Here is a 19,819-nt window from a genome sequence, read left to right as displayed (position 1 = left end):
TCAATGGATTTCCACCCCACTGCAATTGAGAGACTCAGTGGTTTACTAATTCCATTCAATCCCCCAAAACAACATAGATTTTGAAAGTATGAAACTGAAATTGTATGATTTTAAATTGAAATGAAATTTTAGAAGTGTTTATCCAGCCCTTCCCCATATTTTATTTGGGAGGAGGGAGTTGTTCCCGATGCCTCATAATTTTTGGAGTATGACTCATCATGTGCCTTTGAAACCAGGTACAGCAGTCACCTAAACTGATAGAAGAGAATATTTATGGTTCAGAGTTGAACTGTTGGGTCCTTCGTGCTCTCTGAGCTTAGTTGTTTTCTTGCAGATGTTTCATTACCAAACTAAGTAACATGCATCCTGTCTTCTGCAACACTTGGAAAGCCTTGGTGTGTTGCTGCTGTCAATGCCTCTTCCTTCTTCTTTTTGGCTATTCTTTGATCCCCTTGTCTTCAATTTGTGTTTCTTTTTCAAGTACCTTTGCCTACTTGTATTCATGATGCAACAGAGTTCCTGTTTTTTTTTTTTTTTAAATGAACGAAACAAACACAACACCACAGAACTGTTGGGATTGTGGGCCAAAAAGGGTGTTGCCTATTTATTCACTGTGTGGTAGCGAATGCCTCCCTATGGATTGTGTTGGCTTTGAATCTGGGAGGAGTGAGCCAAGGCATGTCCAACATCCTTTAGGGATGCCAAGAATATTTGCAAGTGAAATATGCAGCCGTTAATCTCTCTTATTGCTCCTTCCCTCTCTCTCCCACCTTCTCTCTTTCCATTCAAGGGGCATAGCGAGTCTGAAAGTGAGAGTCCCAAAAGAAGAAGTTCAAGGCAAGTGAGAAAAATGTAAGTTACAAGGACTCCGCCTCGTTTCCGAAACAAATGTGTTTTCCTTTTTTGTAAAGGATTCTTGCATCTCTACAGGTAGCCCTCACTTTACGACCCAAGATTTCTGTTGCTCAGCTTCACCCCATTTTAGACCAATGCTTCTCAACCTTGGTAGCTTCAAGACACGTGGATTGCGGCTTCCAGAATACCCCTAGTCAGCCTGTGAAGTCCACATATCCTCAATGTGCTAAGGTTGAGAAGTTCCTCGGGCGATTATATGTGGCTTGTGGACTTACCTCCCCAATAGCCTCAATATTAGCTGGAAACTAAAATGATATCCTAGTTATGAGACCTAATGTCTCTTTGTACTTAAAAGAACGTTCCATTGCCAGGTGTATTAAATATGGGGGTAACTTGGATTGTGCATGTTTAGTCGAATGGGTGTGATTTTAATTGAACTGTTAATTGAACATATGTCATTGTTAATAATAGAGCTAAATGGGGACTCTCTGAATGGTGCTTTGGAGCAAAGCACCTGTTTTTAGCTCTTTAAAGCAGCCTTGTCCTTACCTGAAATCGGAGGTTGCCACAAAGGGCAGTCATGTCATCTCGAGGAAAGATGCAGCTACTTTAAGGAGGTTTCCCATTCTTTATGTATTTCTGCATAGCCCTAGTTAATAACTTAATTGTCTTAACATTAGATGAATATTCTGTATATCTAGGCCATCTTACATATTTGGGGGAGGGGTTGTTATTTAGTTGGCATGTAAAAGCAGCCACAATAATGGATCATAACGATGGTCATTAATGCTTATACTCCTTATCAACTTTTATAGACACAGAGGTAAATGGAAAAGGGAGGGATCTGGGGATGAAGAAGAAGATGATATTGAAGATCAAGGCTCCAGTGGTGAAAGTGAACAAGAAGTGAAGAAAGTGAGGTCCAGAAGACTTAGTTCAAGAAGGTGAGAAAACCGATACTGCTTTCCTTGCAGTTGCCCTTATTCTTCCCCACTCTAGACCTTCCACCCTTTCGTTGTGGGTTGGTATTCTGAATGCAATGATGGAAGCTTTGCCTAGCGGGAAGACAGAAGAATGGCAAAAGTTTCTAGCATAGGACAACAGTTAAGGAAGATGTTCTTGATTGAAATATACAAGAATCATTGCCCAGGCAAAAAGGATGGAAACATTTTTTTTTAAAGTACAAAACAATGATAGCATTTGGAAGTGGCTGAGGTGTAGACTATTCACTATGGTATAAAAAGGAGAAGGTCCATCACCGTCAAACCTGCAAGATTCTGCTATTTGAGACAGTCTCAATAACTGGCTCAGTGGTTAAAGTTGCTGTGATTGTCAGCTGGAAAGCTGACAGCCCAGTTTTGAGACCCCAGCGCTGTGCAGTCAGGGTGAACTCCCTTTACTTGCCCAGCTGTTGATAACCTAGCAGTTCGGAAGCAAGCAAATGCAAGTAGATTAATAGGTACCAGTTTGGTGGAAAGGTAACAGCATTCTGTGTGCCTTTGGCGTATAGCCATGCTGGCCACATGACGACGGAAATGTCTTTAGACAATGCTGGCTGCCTCAGCTAAGAAATGGCAAGCACAGCCCCTAGAGTCAAACATGACTAAACAGAGGAAACCTAATAATAAAAATTAGCCTTCCTATGGGGTTGATTCCCTGGTCTGGTGTTAAAGAATGCTCAGCTTATTACAACCACTGAGCCATGGTGGTGCAGTGGTTAGAAAGCAGTATTGTATTCTGCCAACTGCCAGCAGTTCGATCCTGACCGGCTCAAGCCTTCCATCATTCTGAGGTTGGTAAAATGAGGACCCAAATTGTTGGGGGTAATATACTGACTCTGTAAACCTCTTAGAGAGGGTTGTAAAACACTGTTAAGCAGTATATAAGTCTAAGTACTATTGCTATTGTTCCTGCTTTTGCTTCTTCTGGTCTGCTTCTGCTGCTGCTTCTTTTTTAAAATAAAGTTTTATTAATTTTCTACTATTACATTTAACTAGTGCTTAATAAACACCATACTGTGCGGGTTGGTTTCTTTACTTGACAATAGAAATTATGTTCCTAATCTTTACCACTTTTTTTCCAGCCATTGATAAAATAAATTCCATGTTTGGTAGTATTCTCTATGTTCTTTCTGTTTAATCTTCAATGTAAATGTGTACATTTCTGCACAGTCCAATATCTTCCCAATTATCTCTTCATCTACTGCTTCTGCTTCTTCTACTTTTTCTTCTTCTGCTTCTTCCTCTGTAAACTGCTTAGAGAGGGCTGCAAAGCACTGTGAAACAGTCTATAAGTCTATTGCTATTGGTACTTCTACTATTACTACTGCTATATCGGTCTGTTGCATTTCAGAGCAGCGAGCAAATCCCTCCCAAAAAGGAGCAGCAAACCCCAGCGGTCGAAGAGGCGGAGGAAAACCGAATCATCAGAGGAAGATGAGGAGGAGGAGGATGAGACCCCCAAAAGGCAAACTAAGCGCCGAGCAGCCAAAAATGTCAGGTAATGGCAGAAAAACCTAGAGCTGGGTTCACACATGCTCAGCAATATGGGGTGATTTGTTTGTCTGAAGCCAGCCATCATACATTGTATGAACTAACCTGGTTATGTCTTAAATTAATATGTGAGCCTATGTCATTATGGTTTATTTACCAAGCCATTACTGAGCAAGCCATCACTTTCCTTAGTATGTGAACCCAGATTATGCAATGTCCTGGAGCAGGTTGGAGAATCCTGGGAATTGAAGTCCATTCATCTTTAAGTTGCCAAGGTTGAGAAATACTGATCTAATCCAATCCTCTACAATGGGCAGGAAAGCCAATTAAACCATTCATGAGAAGCTGTTGTTCGCTTTCAGATGAACCCACAACTTCCCTAGATTGTTCCACTGTTGTGCCATCTTACCATCAAGAATTTTTCCTTTGAGCACAGGCTGGCTTGGAGATGTTAAGCTCTCTTTCTAACTTATAAAAATAATCTCTTTGGTTCATTGCTTCCCAGTCCTGGCCATTTCCAGATGTGTGGATTTCAAATCCCAGAACTCCAGTGTTAGAATAGCTGTTGGCGACAAGTGTTGAAGTCCACCCACCTGGAAGTGGCCAAGGTTGTGGGGGAAACCCAGTCTTATTGACATGGAGAACCCATTTGGCAGAAGGAAAAACCTGAACTGTCCTTGTGCATCGTCTTGTGCACAGTTACAAGGAAGACGATGACTTTGAGACCGATTCAGACGACTTGATTGAGATGACAGGCGAAGGGGCAGAGGAGCAGCAGAGTAACAGTGAAACCATTGAGAAAGTACTGGAGAAGAGAATAGGCAAGAAAGGAGGTAAGTGCAAGAAAATATTCCTTGGATTCAGATATTCCTAGCAGTGTTTCTTCCTAGTAGGTGTAGGCACCTAGTTAAAAGCACCCTTCTCCAAGTTGAATCCTTCCCTAACCCTAACACCTTTGCTTCTAGAATGCCTAACTCTGCAAACACAGTTTGCAGACGGGTCCTTGGTGCTCTCTGAGCTTGATTGTTTTCTTGCAGATATTTCTTTACTCAAACTAGGTAATATCAGTGCTCCTGAATATTTTTTAGTTGGGTCAATGAAAGTCTGCAAGAAAATCACCAAGCTCAGAGAGGACCAAGGACCTCACAGTCCTCCTCCTCCTCCTCCTTTACAAATCCCACTCCCTCCTAGCACTGATGACATTCCCTAGTTGGGTAATGAAACGTCTGCAAGAAAACCACCAAGCTTAGAAATCACCAAGGACCCCATAGTCATCGTCCTCCTCCTCTACAAATCCCACTCCCTCCTAGCACTCATGATATTTCCTAGTTGGGTAATGAAACGTCTGCAAGAAAACCACCAAGCTCAGAGAGCACCAAGGATCCCTCATTTAAATTCTGAAGTAAAAATATTCTCTTTTATTGATACAGCTTGCAAAATTCCCAGTTTGGGAGTTAGAAGCATATTATGTTTGGAGATTTCTTTCTAGGGACGACTGATTTATCATAGCAAACAAGGTTTTATAAAAACTTGCTTTGTATTGCAAAAGGGAGGGTTCTCTTGAACAAGGCAAACTGAATGTTTTTTTTACTTTATAAAGACCTCTGAGTGCAGACCAAATCAAGGGTAGAGTGGGAAGGCTTTGCCAGTATAAACACCATTAGGCCTTTAGACCTTATCCTGACACCCAACTGATCATTCAAGCCAATTCTCTGAACAGGACCTTTAAGGTATTGAAAAGGACCTGGCTTTTTAGTTCTGGAATAAGCATGTTTGGGAAAACTCTCAGAGCCATAGAGAAGCACAACAAAGATTGAGAACAATAGAAGTAGCAGCAGTCCTTAGACTTATATACCACTTCACAGTGGTTTACAGCCCTCTCTCAGCAGTTTACAGAGTCGGCATCTTGTCCACAACAATCTGGGTCCCCATTTTACCCACCTCAGAAAGATGGAAGGCTGAGTCCACCTTGAGCCAGTGAGAATTGAACTGCCAAACTACTAGCAGCCAGCAGTCAGCAGAACTAGCCTGCAGTACCACATTCTAACCACTGTACCACCACAGTCTGTCACAGTCAAAAATAGAACATTTCCAAGGAGGGCGAAGGGCTGGCCCACTTTTTAGTAGAAGAAATGAAATAGAATTTCTTGGAAGTTGAGTACAGCTAAACTGATTGGAACCCTCCATAGGAGCAAAGTCCCAAGACCATTTTGCAAAATTTGACCTACTTTCCCCTCTATTCCTTTGGCAGCCATTGGGGCCTCCACCACTGTCTACGCAACAGAAGCCAATGGTGATCCCTGTGCCGATTTTGACCCAGAAAAGGAGGAAGGGGAAGTGCAGTACTTAGTTAAATGGAAAGGTTGGTCGTACATCCATAGCACGTGGGAAAGTGAGGACTCCTTGCAGCAGCAGAAAGTGAAAGGCATCAAGAAGCTGGAGAACTTCAAGAAGAAAGAAGAAGACATCAACAGTTGGTAGGCTTTTCTTTCTTCTGGCCTGCTAAGAATGTAATTAAAATTATGGGCTTCCTATAAAACAGAAGTTCCCAGATCGATCTCTGGTTCTCAAGCTATTTTTTTTTGAGCCCAAAATGTATGCTGCTAACCGAGACCTTTAAGTGAGTTTTGCCCCATTTTTAATCCTTTCTTGCCACAGTTAGCTTCATGTTTATTAAATGAATAGTTTAGCCATTGACTTTGCTGGTCAGAAGGTCACAAAAGGGGATCACGTGATCCCAGGACACTGGGACCATCATAAATGTAAGTCAGTTGCCAACTGTTTGAATTTTGATCCTGTGACTGACCATGGGGATGCTGTAACAGTCGTAAGTGTGAAAAGTCACTTTTTTTAGTTATGTTGTAACTTTGAATGGTCACGAAAACAACAATTGTAAGTCGAGGATTATCTGTACTAAAAACTGATGGATCTCCACCAGATTAGATAGAAACACCCCAATGAGATGGATTTAAAACAAAAAAACATCTAAAGTTCCTTGTAAAAAATACTGCCTGCAGACACAGACATCACTCCAAGATACGTAAACGGTGTCCTTCCCATATCTTTAGAAATTGGCTAAACGTGCTGCACAGTTTCATGTCTCAAAAGGCGTTAAGTCTTTGCATCTCTATAGTAGTCAGGATCCTGATTTCTGCTCCTAAAGGGGACATAGCTTTTTCTAGGTTGCCAAGGATACCGAAGCCTTTCCTTTTTTTTTTTTTAATTAAAGTATTTTTATTAGTAAAAGAAAAATACAACAACCAATAACTGGTAAAAGACAATACAACATCCACTGTTTCGCTTTACATTTGACTGCGTTTCAAGACATTCCCATAATATCAAAATCATTATAGACATCAAAGGTTAGGTATCTTCTTCCCTCCCTCCCTCTTTCCTTCCCTTGTTTCTTCTTTCCCACTCCCCTTCCTTCCCTCCCTCCTTCTCTCCTTCCCTCCTTCCTTCCCTCCTTTCTTTTCCTTTCCTCCTTTCCTTCCCCTTCCCTTTCCTCTCTTCTTCCCCCCTCCTTCTCTCATATCTTCCCTCCCTCCTTTCCTCCTTCCCTCCTTCCTTTCTCTTAAGTTCCCTCCTTTCTTCCCTCCTTCTCTTCTTCCTATCTACTCTCCTTCTCTCCTTCCTTCCTTCCCTCTTTCCCTCCTTGCTTCCCTGCCTTCTTCCCTCCCTCCTTCCTATCCCACTTTCTTCTCTTTCTTCTCTCCTTCCTTCTTTCCACCTCTCCCTTCCCTTCTCTCCTTTCTCTTCCTCCTTTTTAACCTTCCCCCCTTCTTCTGCCTTTCCCTTTTTCCTGTTCCTCTCCTTTCTCCTCTCCATCCTGTCTTTCCTACTACCCCTCCCTCCAATCTAACCTTTGTTGCATTTACCTATTTTCCTCTACTGAGGACGGCCCGGTTCTCCTTCCTTTCCTTATTTAAAAAAGGCAAGCTTTACAAGATGCAAGATGAAGAATTATTTTCATCTCCCATTGCTCATCTCACCTTACCTAGGATAAAACTTGGTTGCTAATTCCATGCAGGTAGTTGTAACGGATTACCTATCAGCTTTTCAAGTTTTCCCCGACGTCGTGGTCTAGCAGAGTTGGTCAACAGTGAATCCTCACCTCTAATACTTTTCTCCTCTCACTTATCTCTCAGTTTTTGTATGTTGTTCGTTAGGGTTGTTGCTTGAATCGTGTTAAGTTAGTCAGCTATCTCCTTTTATGTCTAAATCTTCACTGTCTTATCAAGCCATTTGTACAATTTCTCCCAGACTTTATAAAAGTCTGTATCTTCTTTATCGTTAATCCGCATCGTCAATTTGTTCATTTCTGCTAATTCTAAGATTTTATTCATCACCATAGTGCTGGTGGGGGCATTTTCACTCTTCCAGCACTGTGCGTAAGCAATCCTTGCCGCTGTCAAAATATGGACGAGAAGGTATTGATTGATTTTACATATTTTTTGATCTGTTATCACTAATAGGAAGGTTTCCGGGTTAAGACATAATTTCATTGACAAGATTCCGTTCAGCCATCTTAGTATTTGCTTCCAATACGTTTTGGCAACCGGACACGTCCACCACGAAGCCTTTCCTATATGGAATCAAATGGCTTTGAAACTGACTGCAACCACTTTTTCAGATAACAGCCATAAAGTTTTACATGGCTATTCCACTTGGCCTCAATTCCAGGAAATTCCAGTTATTTTTACTTTTCTAAAAAAACCTAGTTTTTGAACTTTCTTTTTTAAAAAGTCCTATTTTTTCAGTGAACATGAAGCCACTCATATTTTGTAAACAATTTAAGAAAGCTGAATTTTCATTAGAGATTTTATGAGATTTGGGGTGTGCCCAGCCTCACTTCCAAAAGTTTGGTGCAATAGAAAGATCAAAATAACATGCCTGTTGCAAAAAACAAACAAACCCTGATTTGTTCTTTTTATTTTTGTACCCAGGTTGGAAAAGGTCACCCCAGAAGACGTAGAGTATTTCAACTGCCAACAGGAACTGGCGGCTGAGTTGAACAAACAGTACCAGATTGTGGAAAGAGTGATTGGTAAATTTGGGGTTAAAAAGGAATCAGGCTATTGGGGCCGAGGCAGAAATGTATCCCATGAGTTTCTGATTGAACCCCTTCTGTCAACCATCACAACTTGGTCAATTGGGAAAGAAAGACTCCTGCCACCTGTTTAGCCAAAAGTATACTTTACTAGGGTGCTGTCGGCCAGACAGTGTCAGCTAGTGACCCCCAGAGGGAGAGCCTTTTCTGTGGGAGTGCCTTCCCTCTGGAATGAGCTGCCCCGGAGCTTCACATAATCCCCGATCTCCGGTCCTTCCAATGCGCCCTAAAAAGTTGGCTTTTCCAGCAAGCCGGCCTGGCCTGAATAGAATAAAATATAGGATTAATTTGGTTGTTAATTTTAATTCAATTTTTAAATTTTTATTGTAAATATCAATTAGGGTTTGTTTTGGATACTTTATTTAATGTCCCTTTTAATTTTTGTAATATGTGTTTTCTTTTAAGTTGTACACCACACTGAATCCTTGGGAGAAGGGCGGCATATAAATCCAATAAACCTAAACCTACTAAAAGCCAAAGTTGTTACAGAAGAGGCAAAGCTGGATCTGAGATTTTCACGCACAAAAGATAGAGTAAACTTTCCCTGGTTTCTGGACAGTCCCCTGGTTATCAGTGATTGTGAAATTAGGTATTAACAAATTGTTTGAGAAATGGAGCCTGTCCGCATTCTTTTAGTGTAACCTTAAGATGGCTGGGGCTTCTCACAGGATGGCTTGGTTTCAATTCCCCCTAGTTCCCTTCCTACATCCCTATCCCCACTGCCCCCTCCCCCCATTATTAAAGTCAGGCTGTCAGCTTGTGATGCATAGCTTAGCAGAATGATGCTTTCATCTATATTTCGGGAAGGTGTGTCTTGTATGGCTGAAAACTGAGGGCATTTAAGGGTGTTGAAGCTGATGGGATTTTCTTTTGAAATATTTTTTTTGAGAATGAATGAAAGAAGCAGGAGAAAAAAACCCCACAAAGGGAGTCCTTGACTTACAACATTTCGCTTAGTGACCATTTGAAGTTGCAACAGCAGTGAAAAAATGACTTACGATCATTGCTCGCACTTCGGATTGTTGCAGCATCCCCATGGTCATGTGATGAAAATTCAGTTGCTTGATAACTGACTCATATTTATGACGATTGCAGTGTCCCAGGGTCATATACTGTTGTTCTGGTCTTCTGACCAACAATGTCAATGGGGAAGCAAGATTAACTTGACTGCGTTAGTAATTTAAGAACTGTAGTGATTTTCTTAAACTCTGATTAAAAAAAGGTCTTAACATGGGACAAACCTATCTTGCTTACTAATGGAAAATTTAAGCTTAGTTGTGGTGAGAAGTCAACAATTACCTATAGGCAAGTTTGTTGGCATTGTGGGCATATTGAAATTTGCAAAAAGGGCTACCCTGAAAATTTGGTAGACTATTGTAATGCAGTGCTTACACTGTGTGGTTCTGCCCCTGGCCGTTCACCTGGAGAGATAGACACCCATAACCAACCACAACAAAAGGCAACCAATGCAGCTGTGTCCTTGCAACATGACATCTGAAGCATCATTTGCACAATAACAGAATGCATCCACCTTGCCCAGTGGCATCTGCCAATTGTGCTGGTTTTCCTGCTGCTATTTTTGGGTTTTCTGGGCAGCTGACTGCACTTTTTAGGAAAGGCCTGGATTCCAACCAACCACCGTTTGTAATTTTCTAAGAACAGCTCGGGGCCCAGAGCCATTCTTGAAAACATATTAAAACTTGTAATTTGCTCTGCAGCACATTCCCTTGTCTCTTAAAAAAGTGTTTCCTTAAAAAAACTGGCTTAACAAGATTAACTCCAGGGATGCAGAGAGCTTGCTAGGAATTGGCAATTCCCAAATATTGTGAGAGTTGTACTTCTCCACATGGTCAAAGCTTTACAAATTCTGAGAAGAAATGGTTTTGAATGTCTACCAAGGTGTGTTAGGACTACAATTCCTATAAACTCAAGCCAGCAGCTTAATGGACCCCTGGCAATGAGTGTGTCCAGTGTCAAATGTTACCCCGAGGCAGTTTATCCAATTTAGGCAAAAATCCTAAATTTGTTCCAAAGACAGCTAGGATTTAGTCAAATTTAAAAAACACACACTTATTGCATGCTTCCTGAAAACACCTTTCCTTGATTCTATTCACATCTTTACAAAAAGAACTCACAAATGGTCATATTTTGTCTTGTGCTAACCTAGTCATTTTAGAACCGAATGCATCCCCGCTCCTTCTATTGTGTGACAACCCTGAAGCCTCCAAGATGGCTTCAGCCAGGTTCACTTCAGGATTGACAAATTGCCCATTTGTTCCCCCTCCCTTGTCCCCCTCCTCCTAGCCTTTGATGGCAGGATGCCAGCAAGGTGCCAAGCTGAAGATGGCAGACCTGACCGAGTCACTCTCCCCTCACAAGGTTATTTTTGTGGGGGGAAAAGGATGGAAGAAGAAAAAGCATTAGATATGTTTGCCACCTTGAGTTGTTATTCAAAAATAATAATAAAAGCAGCATGTCAATTAAATAATTAATTTAATAATTACATTTATGGATGCTGTTTTCTCATTTCTTGTGCAGCGGTGAAAACAAACAAATCGCCAAATCCTGGAACTGAATTTCTAGGTAAGGTGACTCATTCATTTCACTGATTTACATGCTTTGTTTAATGATATAGATTGGTAGAGATGTCTGATTGCAATACTCAGTCAAGTATTTTACTCAAATATCCCTGGCTGGATATTTCAGTCATGCCCATTAAGGAGATGACTGGGCTTTTGTCATGCATTTCTTCATCCCTTCCCCCTCTATCCCCTTCTCCAATATTTGCAGTTCACAATCGCAAGTCCTCCTCTAATGAGCCAGAGTACCTTTGCAAGTGGATGGGACTTCCCTACGCAGAATGTAGCTGGGAAGACGAAGCTCTGATCAGCAAAAAATTCCAGCACTGTATCGATAGCTTCAACAGTAGGAACAACTCCAAAGCCATGCCTACTCGAGACTGCAAGGTTTGTCTAACAGAAAAACACAGTTGGAAGGGACGTTATAGTTCTTCTAGTCCAATCCCCTGCTCAGGCAGGAAAGCCTATACCATTTCAGACAAATAGTTGTCCAATCTCTTCTTAAAAACTTCCAATGTTGGAGCATTTACAACTTCTGGAGGGAAGCCATTCCACTGGTTAATTGTACTAACTGTCAGGAAATTTCTACTTACTTCTAAGTTGGTTCTGTCCCTGATTAGTTTCCATCCATTGCTTCTTGTCCTGTTTTCAGGTGGTTTAGAGCAGTGTTTCTCAACCTTGGCAACTTGAAGATGTCCGGACTTCAACTCCCAGAATTCCCCAGCCAGCGAATGTCCGGACTTCAACTCCCAGAATTCCCCAGCCAGCGAATGCTGGCTGGGGAATTCTGGGAGTTGAAGTCCAGACATCTTCAAGTTGACAAGGTTGAGAAACACTGGTTTAGAGAATAGATTGACTCCCTCTTCTTTATGACAACCCCTTAGGTTGCTCTTCCCATTTTGGCTTCCATTTAAATTGAATTGAATTATTTATTTGGCCAAATGTGATTAGACACACAAGGAATTTGTCTCTGGTGCAGAAGCACTCAGCGTACATACAAAGCAACAGAATCATCATCATCATGCCAATAAGTGGAAGAATATATTAAGAAGGATAAATAATAATACTACAGTCATACTATATGGATAAATACACATATTAGACCACACTGTGAGAATTAGGTGTTCAGCAGAGTCATGGCTCTGAATAACTAGTTCTCACGTGGCCTATATTCTCCTCTTGGGCGCTGCTTCCCCAAAATACAAAGTTCACGGCAATTGAGGCCTACAGCAACTGCATAATTGAAAATACAATGTACTGAATGCAAATTAAGGTTCTCCTCCCCCTCTTAGATGACTTATCATTAAAATAGTGTTGTTCTGACAGCGAACAGAGTCATGAAGGCAGATGAGTGTTTTTCTGCCCACTTTTCTATGTTGAAGAAGGATGCTGTTAAATTCAGCTTAAATTTGTTAAAATGAATATTGTGCTTTTTACATGGAAAATTAGGCACCATTTGCAGATCTTCCCTCCCTTCCTTCGTATCACAAAATTTTATGTTCTTGCAAACTAAAGATAGGACAGTTGAGCCATATGTTGTTTATTTACAAGATTTACAATACTGTGCAAAAGTCCTGGGCCATTTTTAGACTTCTTGTTGTAGCAATGATATAGTAACCATATAGAATTATGCCTTGGGCTCCTTTACAGAATGCAATCAGATAATACAGGTAGGTTACATGCAGTGCAGGTAGTCCTTGATTTACAACAGTTTTCACAACAGCATGGAAAAAAGTGACATGACAATTTTTTCACACTTCTGACCGTTGCAGTATCCCCATGGTCATGTGATCAGAATTCAGCTTGGCAACTGCTTCATACTTCTGACCGTTGCAGTGTCCCGGGGTCGTGTGTTCCCCTTTTGCTCCTGTTACTTTTGACAAGCAAAGTCAATAGGGAACTTGTATTCACAGCTTACCAATGTGTTACTAACTGAGTGGCTGCAGGGATTCACTTCACAAACGTGGCAAGAAAGATCGTAAAATGGGGCAAAATTCATTTAGCATATGTCTTGCTTAGCGATATAAATTTTGGGCTCAAAATTGTGGTCATAAATCAAGGACCACCTATAATTTCCCGGAACAGCAGGTTTGTGAAGCTGGGAGAATTGACAGATGTCTTCCTCTTAGGTGCTGAAGCAAAGACCCCGTTTTGTGGCCTTGAAGAACCAACCTTCCTACATTGGTGGGGAGAATCTGGAACTCCGGGACTATCAGCTGGAGGGCCTGAATTGGTTGGCTCATTCTTGGTGCAAGTAAGTGAGGGCTGGTACTTCTTATCCGTCCTCCCAAAAACATAGTCCAGAAAGAGGCTTTGGGTGCTCCTCTTTTGATGACCTGAAGCAGTGTCTCTTCCCAATGTGCTCAGATGGTTATTTATTTATTTAGCATAGGGTATATCATCCATGGAATTGCATGGAATTGCAGCATATACAAACGTTTCACCCAGAATAATAGAGTTGGGCGGGACCTTGGAGGTCTTCTGGTTCAACCTGCTCAGGCAGGAAAACCCTATATCGTTTCAGACAATGGTTGTCCAATCTCTTATAAAACCATTAACATTGGAGCACCTGCAACTTTTGGGAGGCAAGTAGATTAATACATAAAATGAAAAAAGGGACGTGGTGACTCAATAGTTAAGACTCTGATTTTGTCGATCATAAAGGTTGGCAATTCGGCGGTTCGAGCCCCTAGCACCGCATAATGGAGTGAGCTCCTGTTACTTGTCCCAGCTTCTGCCAACCTAGCAATTCGAAAGCATGTAAAAACTGCAAGCAGAAAAATAGGGACCACCTTTGGTGGGAAGGTAACAACGTTCCGTGCGCCTTCGGCACTTAGTCATGCCGGCCACATGACCTCGGAGATGTCTTCGGACAGCGCTGGCTCTTCGGCTTTGAAACGGAAATGAGCACCACCCCCTAGAGTCGGGAATGACTAGCACATACTGTATGTGCTAACCTTTACCTTTACCTAGATTAATAAAGCACAATATAATATACACACTAAAAAAGATCTATAATCAGATACCAATGTCTAGGGCCAGGATGGCGAATCTAAGGCACGCGTGCCACAGGTGGCACACGGAGCCATTTGTCAGGACACGCGAGGCATTGCCCTGTCAGCTGGTCAGTGCGCATGCATGTGCTGGCCAGCTGAGTTCAGCCTTTTTTAAAGCCATTTTTTGCCCTCCCCAGGCCTCAGAGGCTTTATAGGAGCCTGGGGAGGGCAAAAAGAGTATCTCCTCCCCGGAGGCCCTCTGGAGGCTTTAGGGAAGCCTCCTTTAGGGAAGCCTCCTGAGGGCGTCCGGGGTGGGGAGGCTGTTTTCGTCGTCCTCAGTCTCCTATAAAGCCTCTGGAGCCTGGGAAGGGCGAAAGAAGCATGCATAACATGGGGAGAGTGACTCATGCATGCATGCGCACAGGGGGACGTTGTGCATTGCATTATGGGTGCAGCATGCCTGTGCACCACCTCCTTGCGCTCCCCCCCCCACTTATGGCCCGCTAGCCAAAAAAGGTTTGCCATCGCTGACCTAGGGCGTCTAACCATTGAAGTGCAGCATCGTTTATATGGGGAAAAAAATCAGATACTGGAACAATATATGCCCTTAGTTTACCACTGATCGCCACACGACCTACAGTTTGGTGTGTGACTCAGCAGTCACACTGAGGGGAGGATAACATGCCCTGTTTATGCAGTGAGCCCTGGCAGATGCCGTGTGAGGTGCAAATAGAATTCTTTATTGGCCAAGTGCAATTGCACACACAAGGAATTTGCCTCTGGTACATAAGCTCACAGTGCACACATGAACAGCAAATAATAGTTCCTAGGTCATAAGTCATAGTTGCAATCATTAATTATAAATTGCAAACAACAATTGATAAATCGTAAAAAACAATAGGAGAAGATATCAGGAAAGACGATAAGATGAGAAAAGGTGAGAAGTGAGACAGTGCTGTGGGGAATTAAGTGTTCAGCAGAGTGATGGCACGGGAGGGAGTGGGGAGGGGAGAAGAGAACCTATCTTTATTTCTGGTTGTTTTCGCATGCAATGCTCTATAACGGCATCCTGAGGGGAGGAGTTGAAATAGATTATGTCCAGGATATGAGGGGTCTGTAGATATTTTCTCAGCCCTTGTTTCTGGTTCATGCAGTATATAGATCCTCAATGGAAGGCATTGATGAATATCCTGCCTCCAGATGTTCTCCAGAATTGAAAGGGAAAAGAAAAAAGTGAGCACATTGAAAAATATGGCTGTGTTGGTTTGACCCCTTTCCTTGTCTGCTTCCTCAGGAACAACAGTGTCATCCTGGCAGATGAGATGGGCTTGGGGAAGACTATCCAGACCATTTCTTTCCTCTGCTACCTCTTCTATCAGCACCAGCTCTATGGCCCCTTTCTGATCGTGGTCCCCTTATCAACCCTAACCTCATGGCAGAGGGAGTTTGAGATCTGGGCCCCAGAGGTCAACGTGGTTGTGTACATCGGAGATCAGATGAGCAGGAACGCTGTGCGTAAACTAGCATCGAGGAAGGGGTTGAATGGGACTAGGACAACACGTTTCTCTTTTTCTACAGTTTTGTGGGGTGAGCTGCAGGGTGCATGACATAAAAATGAAAGTGCCATTATTGGGAGATAGTGATAGCAAGGAAAGCAAGGCAGGCTCTGAAATTCCCGTTCAAAACTGTTAGGTTAAAAGTTGTAGAAACACCTTCTTCTTAGTCTAGTCCAGAGGTGAGGCAATCCACAGATGCAAAGTTGTTGTGAGAACTCCAGCTGAGAAGATGATAGGAAACTGTTTTCAGGTGCCATTTGCTCGTTCCTCGGAGCTGAGTCAAAACAGCTGGCCCCAGGCTATTCCCTTCCTCCTCCCATTCCCAGTAGGGTGCATCAAAATAAAGGAAGGACCAGAAACAAGAAAAACTTGTAAACTGGCATCCGGGCCCTCCCTGCCAGAATGCTAGCATTCTGATAGGGATCTATGGGGACCTGACATGCTGTCCCCATAGGAGAAAGAAAACTCCACCTGGAAGAGAAAAGAGAAGAGAAATATAAACAATTAGTTAGGTTTATCTGGGTACTGGGCATGGAAGTGCTTCAACAACCTAGGGGCCATCTTCTCATGTGTTGGGTAGTTGGCATGGATGCTCAGATCCACTCTTTGTTAAACCCTGTTGAATAGACTACAGCTGACAGCTTTCTCCGGACAGTATAAGAGCCATTGTGGCACAATGATTAGAATGCATTATTGCAGACTAACTCTGCCAACTGCCAGGAAAGTTGACTCAGCCTTCCATCCTTCCGAGGTGGTTAAAATGAGGACCCAGGTTGTTGGGGGCAAGGTGCTGACTCCTTAAACCGCTTAGAGAGGGCTGTAAATTGCTTAAAGAAGGCTGTAAAGCACCATGAAGTAGTATATAAGTCTAAGTGCTATCGCTAAAAGTAAAATCAAATTTCATTTTGCTTAGAGTGGAGTGAAGGCTTTTGCATACAAAAAAGAAGAGCTGTTGGATGATTAGATGGTATAATTAGCTCTGCTGGTTGCAGGAATTTTGGGGTGTGTGTGTGAAATTCACACATTGTCAAATTGCCAAACCGACCGATTCATTTATTTTGCTTCAGATCCGTGAGTATGAGTGGGTCCACTCTCAAACCAAACGGCTGAAGTTCAATGTGCTGATTACAACCTACGAGATCCTCCTGAAAGACAAGGTGAGTGATGGGCCAAGGCAGTTTCTGCTTGGAGGAAAGAGAAACCCTGGTCATCTTCTTTCTTCTGTCTGCCCTCACATTTTTGGCTCAGAAAGTGTGGCTGCTACTGGAAGTGAAGATATTTCAGAAAGTTGTAGATTTTCATACCGGTAGTTGGTGAGCTGCTTCTGGAGAAGTCATCCATTCCTTTGTAGGACCTTCCTTCCTTCCTTCCTTCCTTCCTTCCTTCCTTCCTTCCTTCCTTCCTGTCTCCTGCTAGCCAGGAATGTTTTGGGAGCATTAAGGTGCAAAAGACAGCGATCACAATACCATGAATTCAAAGAACCAATATGAGTAACATCTGCATTGTATTTGCTCTTAAGATGTTTGAGCAATTATCTTTTGCTTTGTAAGCTATCTTCAGTCTGCTTTAATTCTGCACCACACTTCAGTGTGTTGTCCAATTGTAATTCATGAGAAGATGTGGGTCTGTCTTCAGCATTTGGTCCAAGAGGTTTCCAAGGACTGTGATGTAGACAGAATGGTGCTGGAGAACTTGGGAACCACAGACCTTGGGTGTGTGGGTGTGGGTGTGTGAGTGAACTTTCTATATCCTTGACATAGAAAGGAATATTTCCACATAACTTCTTTACAAAACCTTGGGAAGCAGTAAGCAGCCATGTTGGGCTCCCATTTGGGATGCTCCTTCTTCTATGCAGCTTCTTGATAGTAAAAATATCTGGAGTACTCATTCCAGAAATATTGTGGTTCCCTATCCATAATAGAAGAAACCCTAGATTGCGTGTGGATCTTTGCCAACTCAGCTAAATGGAGAAGGCGAAATATCTCTACCAGAAGAATTTTACCTTGGGTTGAATATCATCGAATATAGTGCAGTGGCAGCCAAAAAAGCCAATGCAATCCTAGGTTGCATTAACGGGATAGAATCAAGATTACATGAAGTTCTAGTACCACTTTATAAAGCTTTGGTAAGGCCACACTTGGAATACTGCATCCAGTTTTCGCCACCATATTGTAAAAAAGATGTTGCAACTCCGGAAAGAGTGCAGAGAAGAGCAATAAAGATGATTAGGGGGATGGAAACTGAAAGAACATTTGCAGGAACTGGTGGTGTCTAGTGAAAAGAAGGAGTAGGGGAGAAATGATAGCAGTGTTTCAATATTTGAGAAGCTTCCACAAAGAAGAGGGGGTCAACCTATTTTCCAAAGTACCAGAACAAGAAGCAAGGGATGGAAATTAAACAAGGAGAGAAGAAACCTAGAACTAAGTAGAAATTTCATGACAATGTGAACAATTAACCAGTGGAACAGCTTGCCTCCAGAAGTTGAGGGTGTCCTGTCACTGGAGGTTTTTTAAGAAAAGACTGGACAGCCATTTGTCCTGAATGGTATAGGGTCTTTTGCTTGAGCTGGAGGTTGAATTTAGAAAAAAACTCCAAGGTCCCTTCCAACTCTGTTATTCTGTATGTCGCAATCTGTCATGCTTGGGACACAGGTGAAGGTTTTCCAGAGCAGATGTAAAAGGACTTCCCTAAAATGGTTCTGCATTATTGCTGTATTGTGACCCATCTGTAGACTGTCCTGGGAAGCATCAACTGGGCCTTCCTAGGTGTTGATGAAGCCCATCGCTTGAAGAATGACGATTCTTTGCTCTACAAGACACTGATTGACTTCAAGTCCAACCACCGCCTGCTCATCACTGGGACACCCCTTCAGAATTCCCTGAAGGAGCTGTGGTCCCTGCTGCAATTCATCATGCCAGAGAAGTAAGTTGAGTTGAGGAGTAACGCTTTAGCTGCCACACAGTGCAAGAATTGCTAAAGCAAATGAAACTGAAAGCTTAAAATGGACTTTAGAGCAAGATAGATTTAGAAAACCAAATTATTACACAGCAGTTATCAATACAAGCCTAATAAAAACTTATTGAATAAAATATGTATCTCTTAGTTTATTGTGGCAAAAAAGAGCCAGGAATCTTAATCTGTACTTTTTTTCAATAACAAATTTTATTAGATAACCGAAGCATTCACAGAAGCATTTTGTAGTTGATGAAAGCTTTTAATAAAATGTGTAGAAATTTGTAGACTTTTATCAGTTTTATCATCTCTTTTCTGAAAATACAATGTTCTTTTCTTATTTTATTTTTTCATAAATTTATAATTATATTTTTTTTATAATTTTCCTCTTTTAAATGTCCAACACTGGCCAGAGTCTCTAAGGAGCTGGGCAGCCTATGTTAAAATTAAGCAATGAAATAAATGAGGCCCCAAAGATGTTTTTTCAAAAGGCAAGAAAGCCCAGTTGCCTTCTTGAAAAAAATACACATTTGGGACAACCATGACCTGGATGACCGAGAATTTCCATAGAAATAAATGAGGCTGCGTGTAGCTGATGTGACATGCTTGTGTCTACATTGCCAGTAGAAAGGAAGAATGGACTTGATCAGCAATGGCGAATCTTTTTTGGCTCGCGTGCCATAAGCGAGGGGAGCGCAGGGGGGTTGTGCGTGGGCGTGCTGCACCCATAATGCAATGTGCGACACACACACCAGTGCGCATGCACGCATGACTTGCATGACCCCCCATTTTTTGCATGTTTCTTTCGCCCTCCCCAGACTCCAAAGGCTTTATAGGAGCCTGGGGAGGGGGAAAAAAAGCTACCCGCCCACCTGGAGGCCCTCTGGAGGTTTCAGGAGCTTCCCTGAAGCCTCCGGAGTGCAAAAAATGGCCCTACAGGCAAACCAGAAGTTTGGGAACTGACTTCTGATTTGCTCGTAGGGCCGTTTTTAGTCGTCCAGAGCCTTCAGGGACCTCCAGGAGGCTTCCTTGAAGGCTCCGGAAGACTAAAAACGGCCCTTCGGAGCTTCAGGGAAGCCCCCTGAAGGTCCCTGACATGCACGCTGGCCAGCTGACAGGGCAACACGTTGCGTGTCCTGACAAATGGCTCCGCATGCCATCTGTGGCATGCGTGCCATAGGTTCACCATCCCAGGACTAAATAATGCTTCAATAAGGCCCGTTTTGAATCGGCAAAATTAGTTTTGGAGTATGCCTGAGTGATTCTCATCCTCTCTCTC

General features: G+C 42.5%; 1 protein-coding gene across 8 annotated transcripts in view; it reads left to right on the top strand.

Moving 5' to 3' along the window:
- The window catches only part of LOC116519180 (chromodomain-helicase-DNA-binding protein 2-like), a 76,246-nt gene that overhangs the window by 19,803 nt on the left and 36,624 nt on the right, over positions 1 to 19,819 (top strand). For all 8 annotated transcript variants that reach the window (XR_004256634.1, XR_004256633.1, XR_004256631.1 and 5 more), the window contains 12 exons: positions 791 to 852; positions 1,671 to 1,799; positions 3,208 to 3,354; positions 4,047 to 4,180; positions 5,599 to 5,824; positions 8,294 to 8,394; positions 10,996 to 11,040; positions 11,248 to 11,423; positions 13,166 to 13,290; positions 15,327 to 15,543; positions 16,656 to 16,745; positions 18,320 to 18,510. Coding sequence is in view for 4 of the 8 variants with exons in the window: in XM_032232929.1 (XP_032088820.1) it covers positions 791 to 852; positions 1,671 to 1,799; positions 3,208 to 3,354; positions 4,047 to 4,180; positions 5,599 to 5,824; positions 8,294 to 8,394; positions 10,996 to 11,040; positions 11,248 to 11,423; positions 13,166 to 13,290; positions 15,327 to 15,543; positions 16,656 to 16,745; positions 18,320 to 18,510 (1,643 nt within the window). In the remaining 4 variants the exon portion in view is untranslated. The remainder of the gene's footprint in view (positions 1 to 790; positions 853 to 1,670; positions 1,800 to 3,207; positions 3,355 to 4,046; positions 4,181 to 5,598; positions 5,825 to 8,293; positions 8,395 to 10,995; positions 11,041 to 11,247; positions 11,424 to 13,165; positions 13,291 to 15,326; positions 15,544 to 16,655; positions 16,746 to 18,319; positions 18,511 to 19,819) is intronic.

This window comes from Thamnophis elegans, chromosome 16 (genome assembly GCF_009769535.1).
Source record: "Thamnophis elegans isolate rThaEle1 chromosome 16, rThaEle1.pri, whole genome shotgun sequence".
NCBI classification, from domain to species: Eukaryota; Metazoa; Chordata; class Lepidosauria; order Squamata; family Colubridae; genus Thamnophis; species Thamnophis elegans.
Note: the sequence above shows the minus strand (reverse complement) of the source record. Positions and strands in the feature narration are given on the sequence as shown.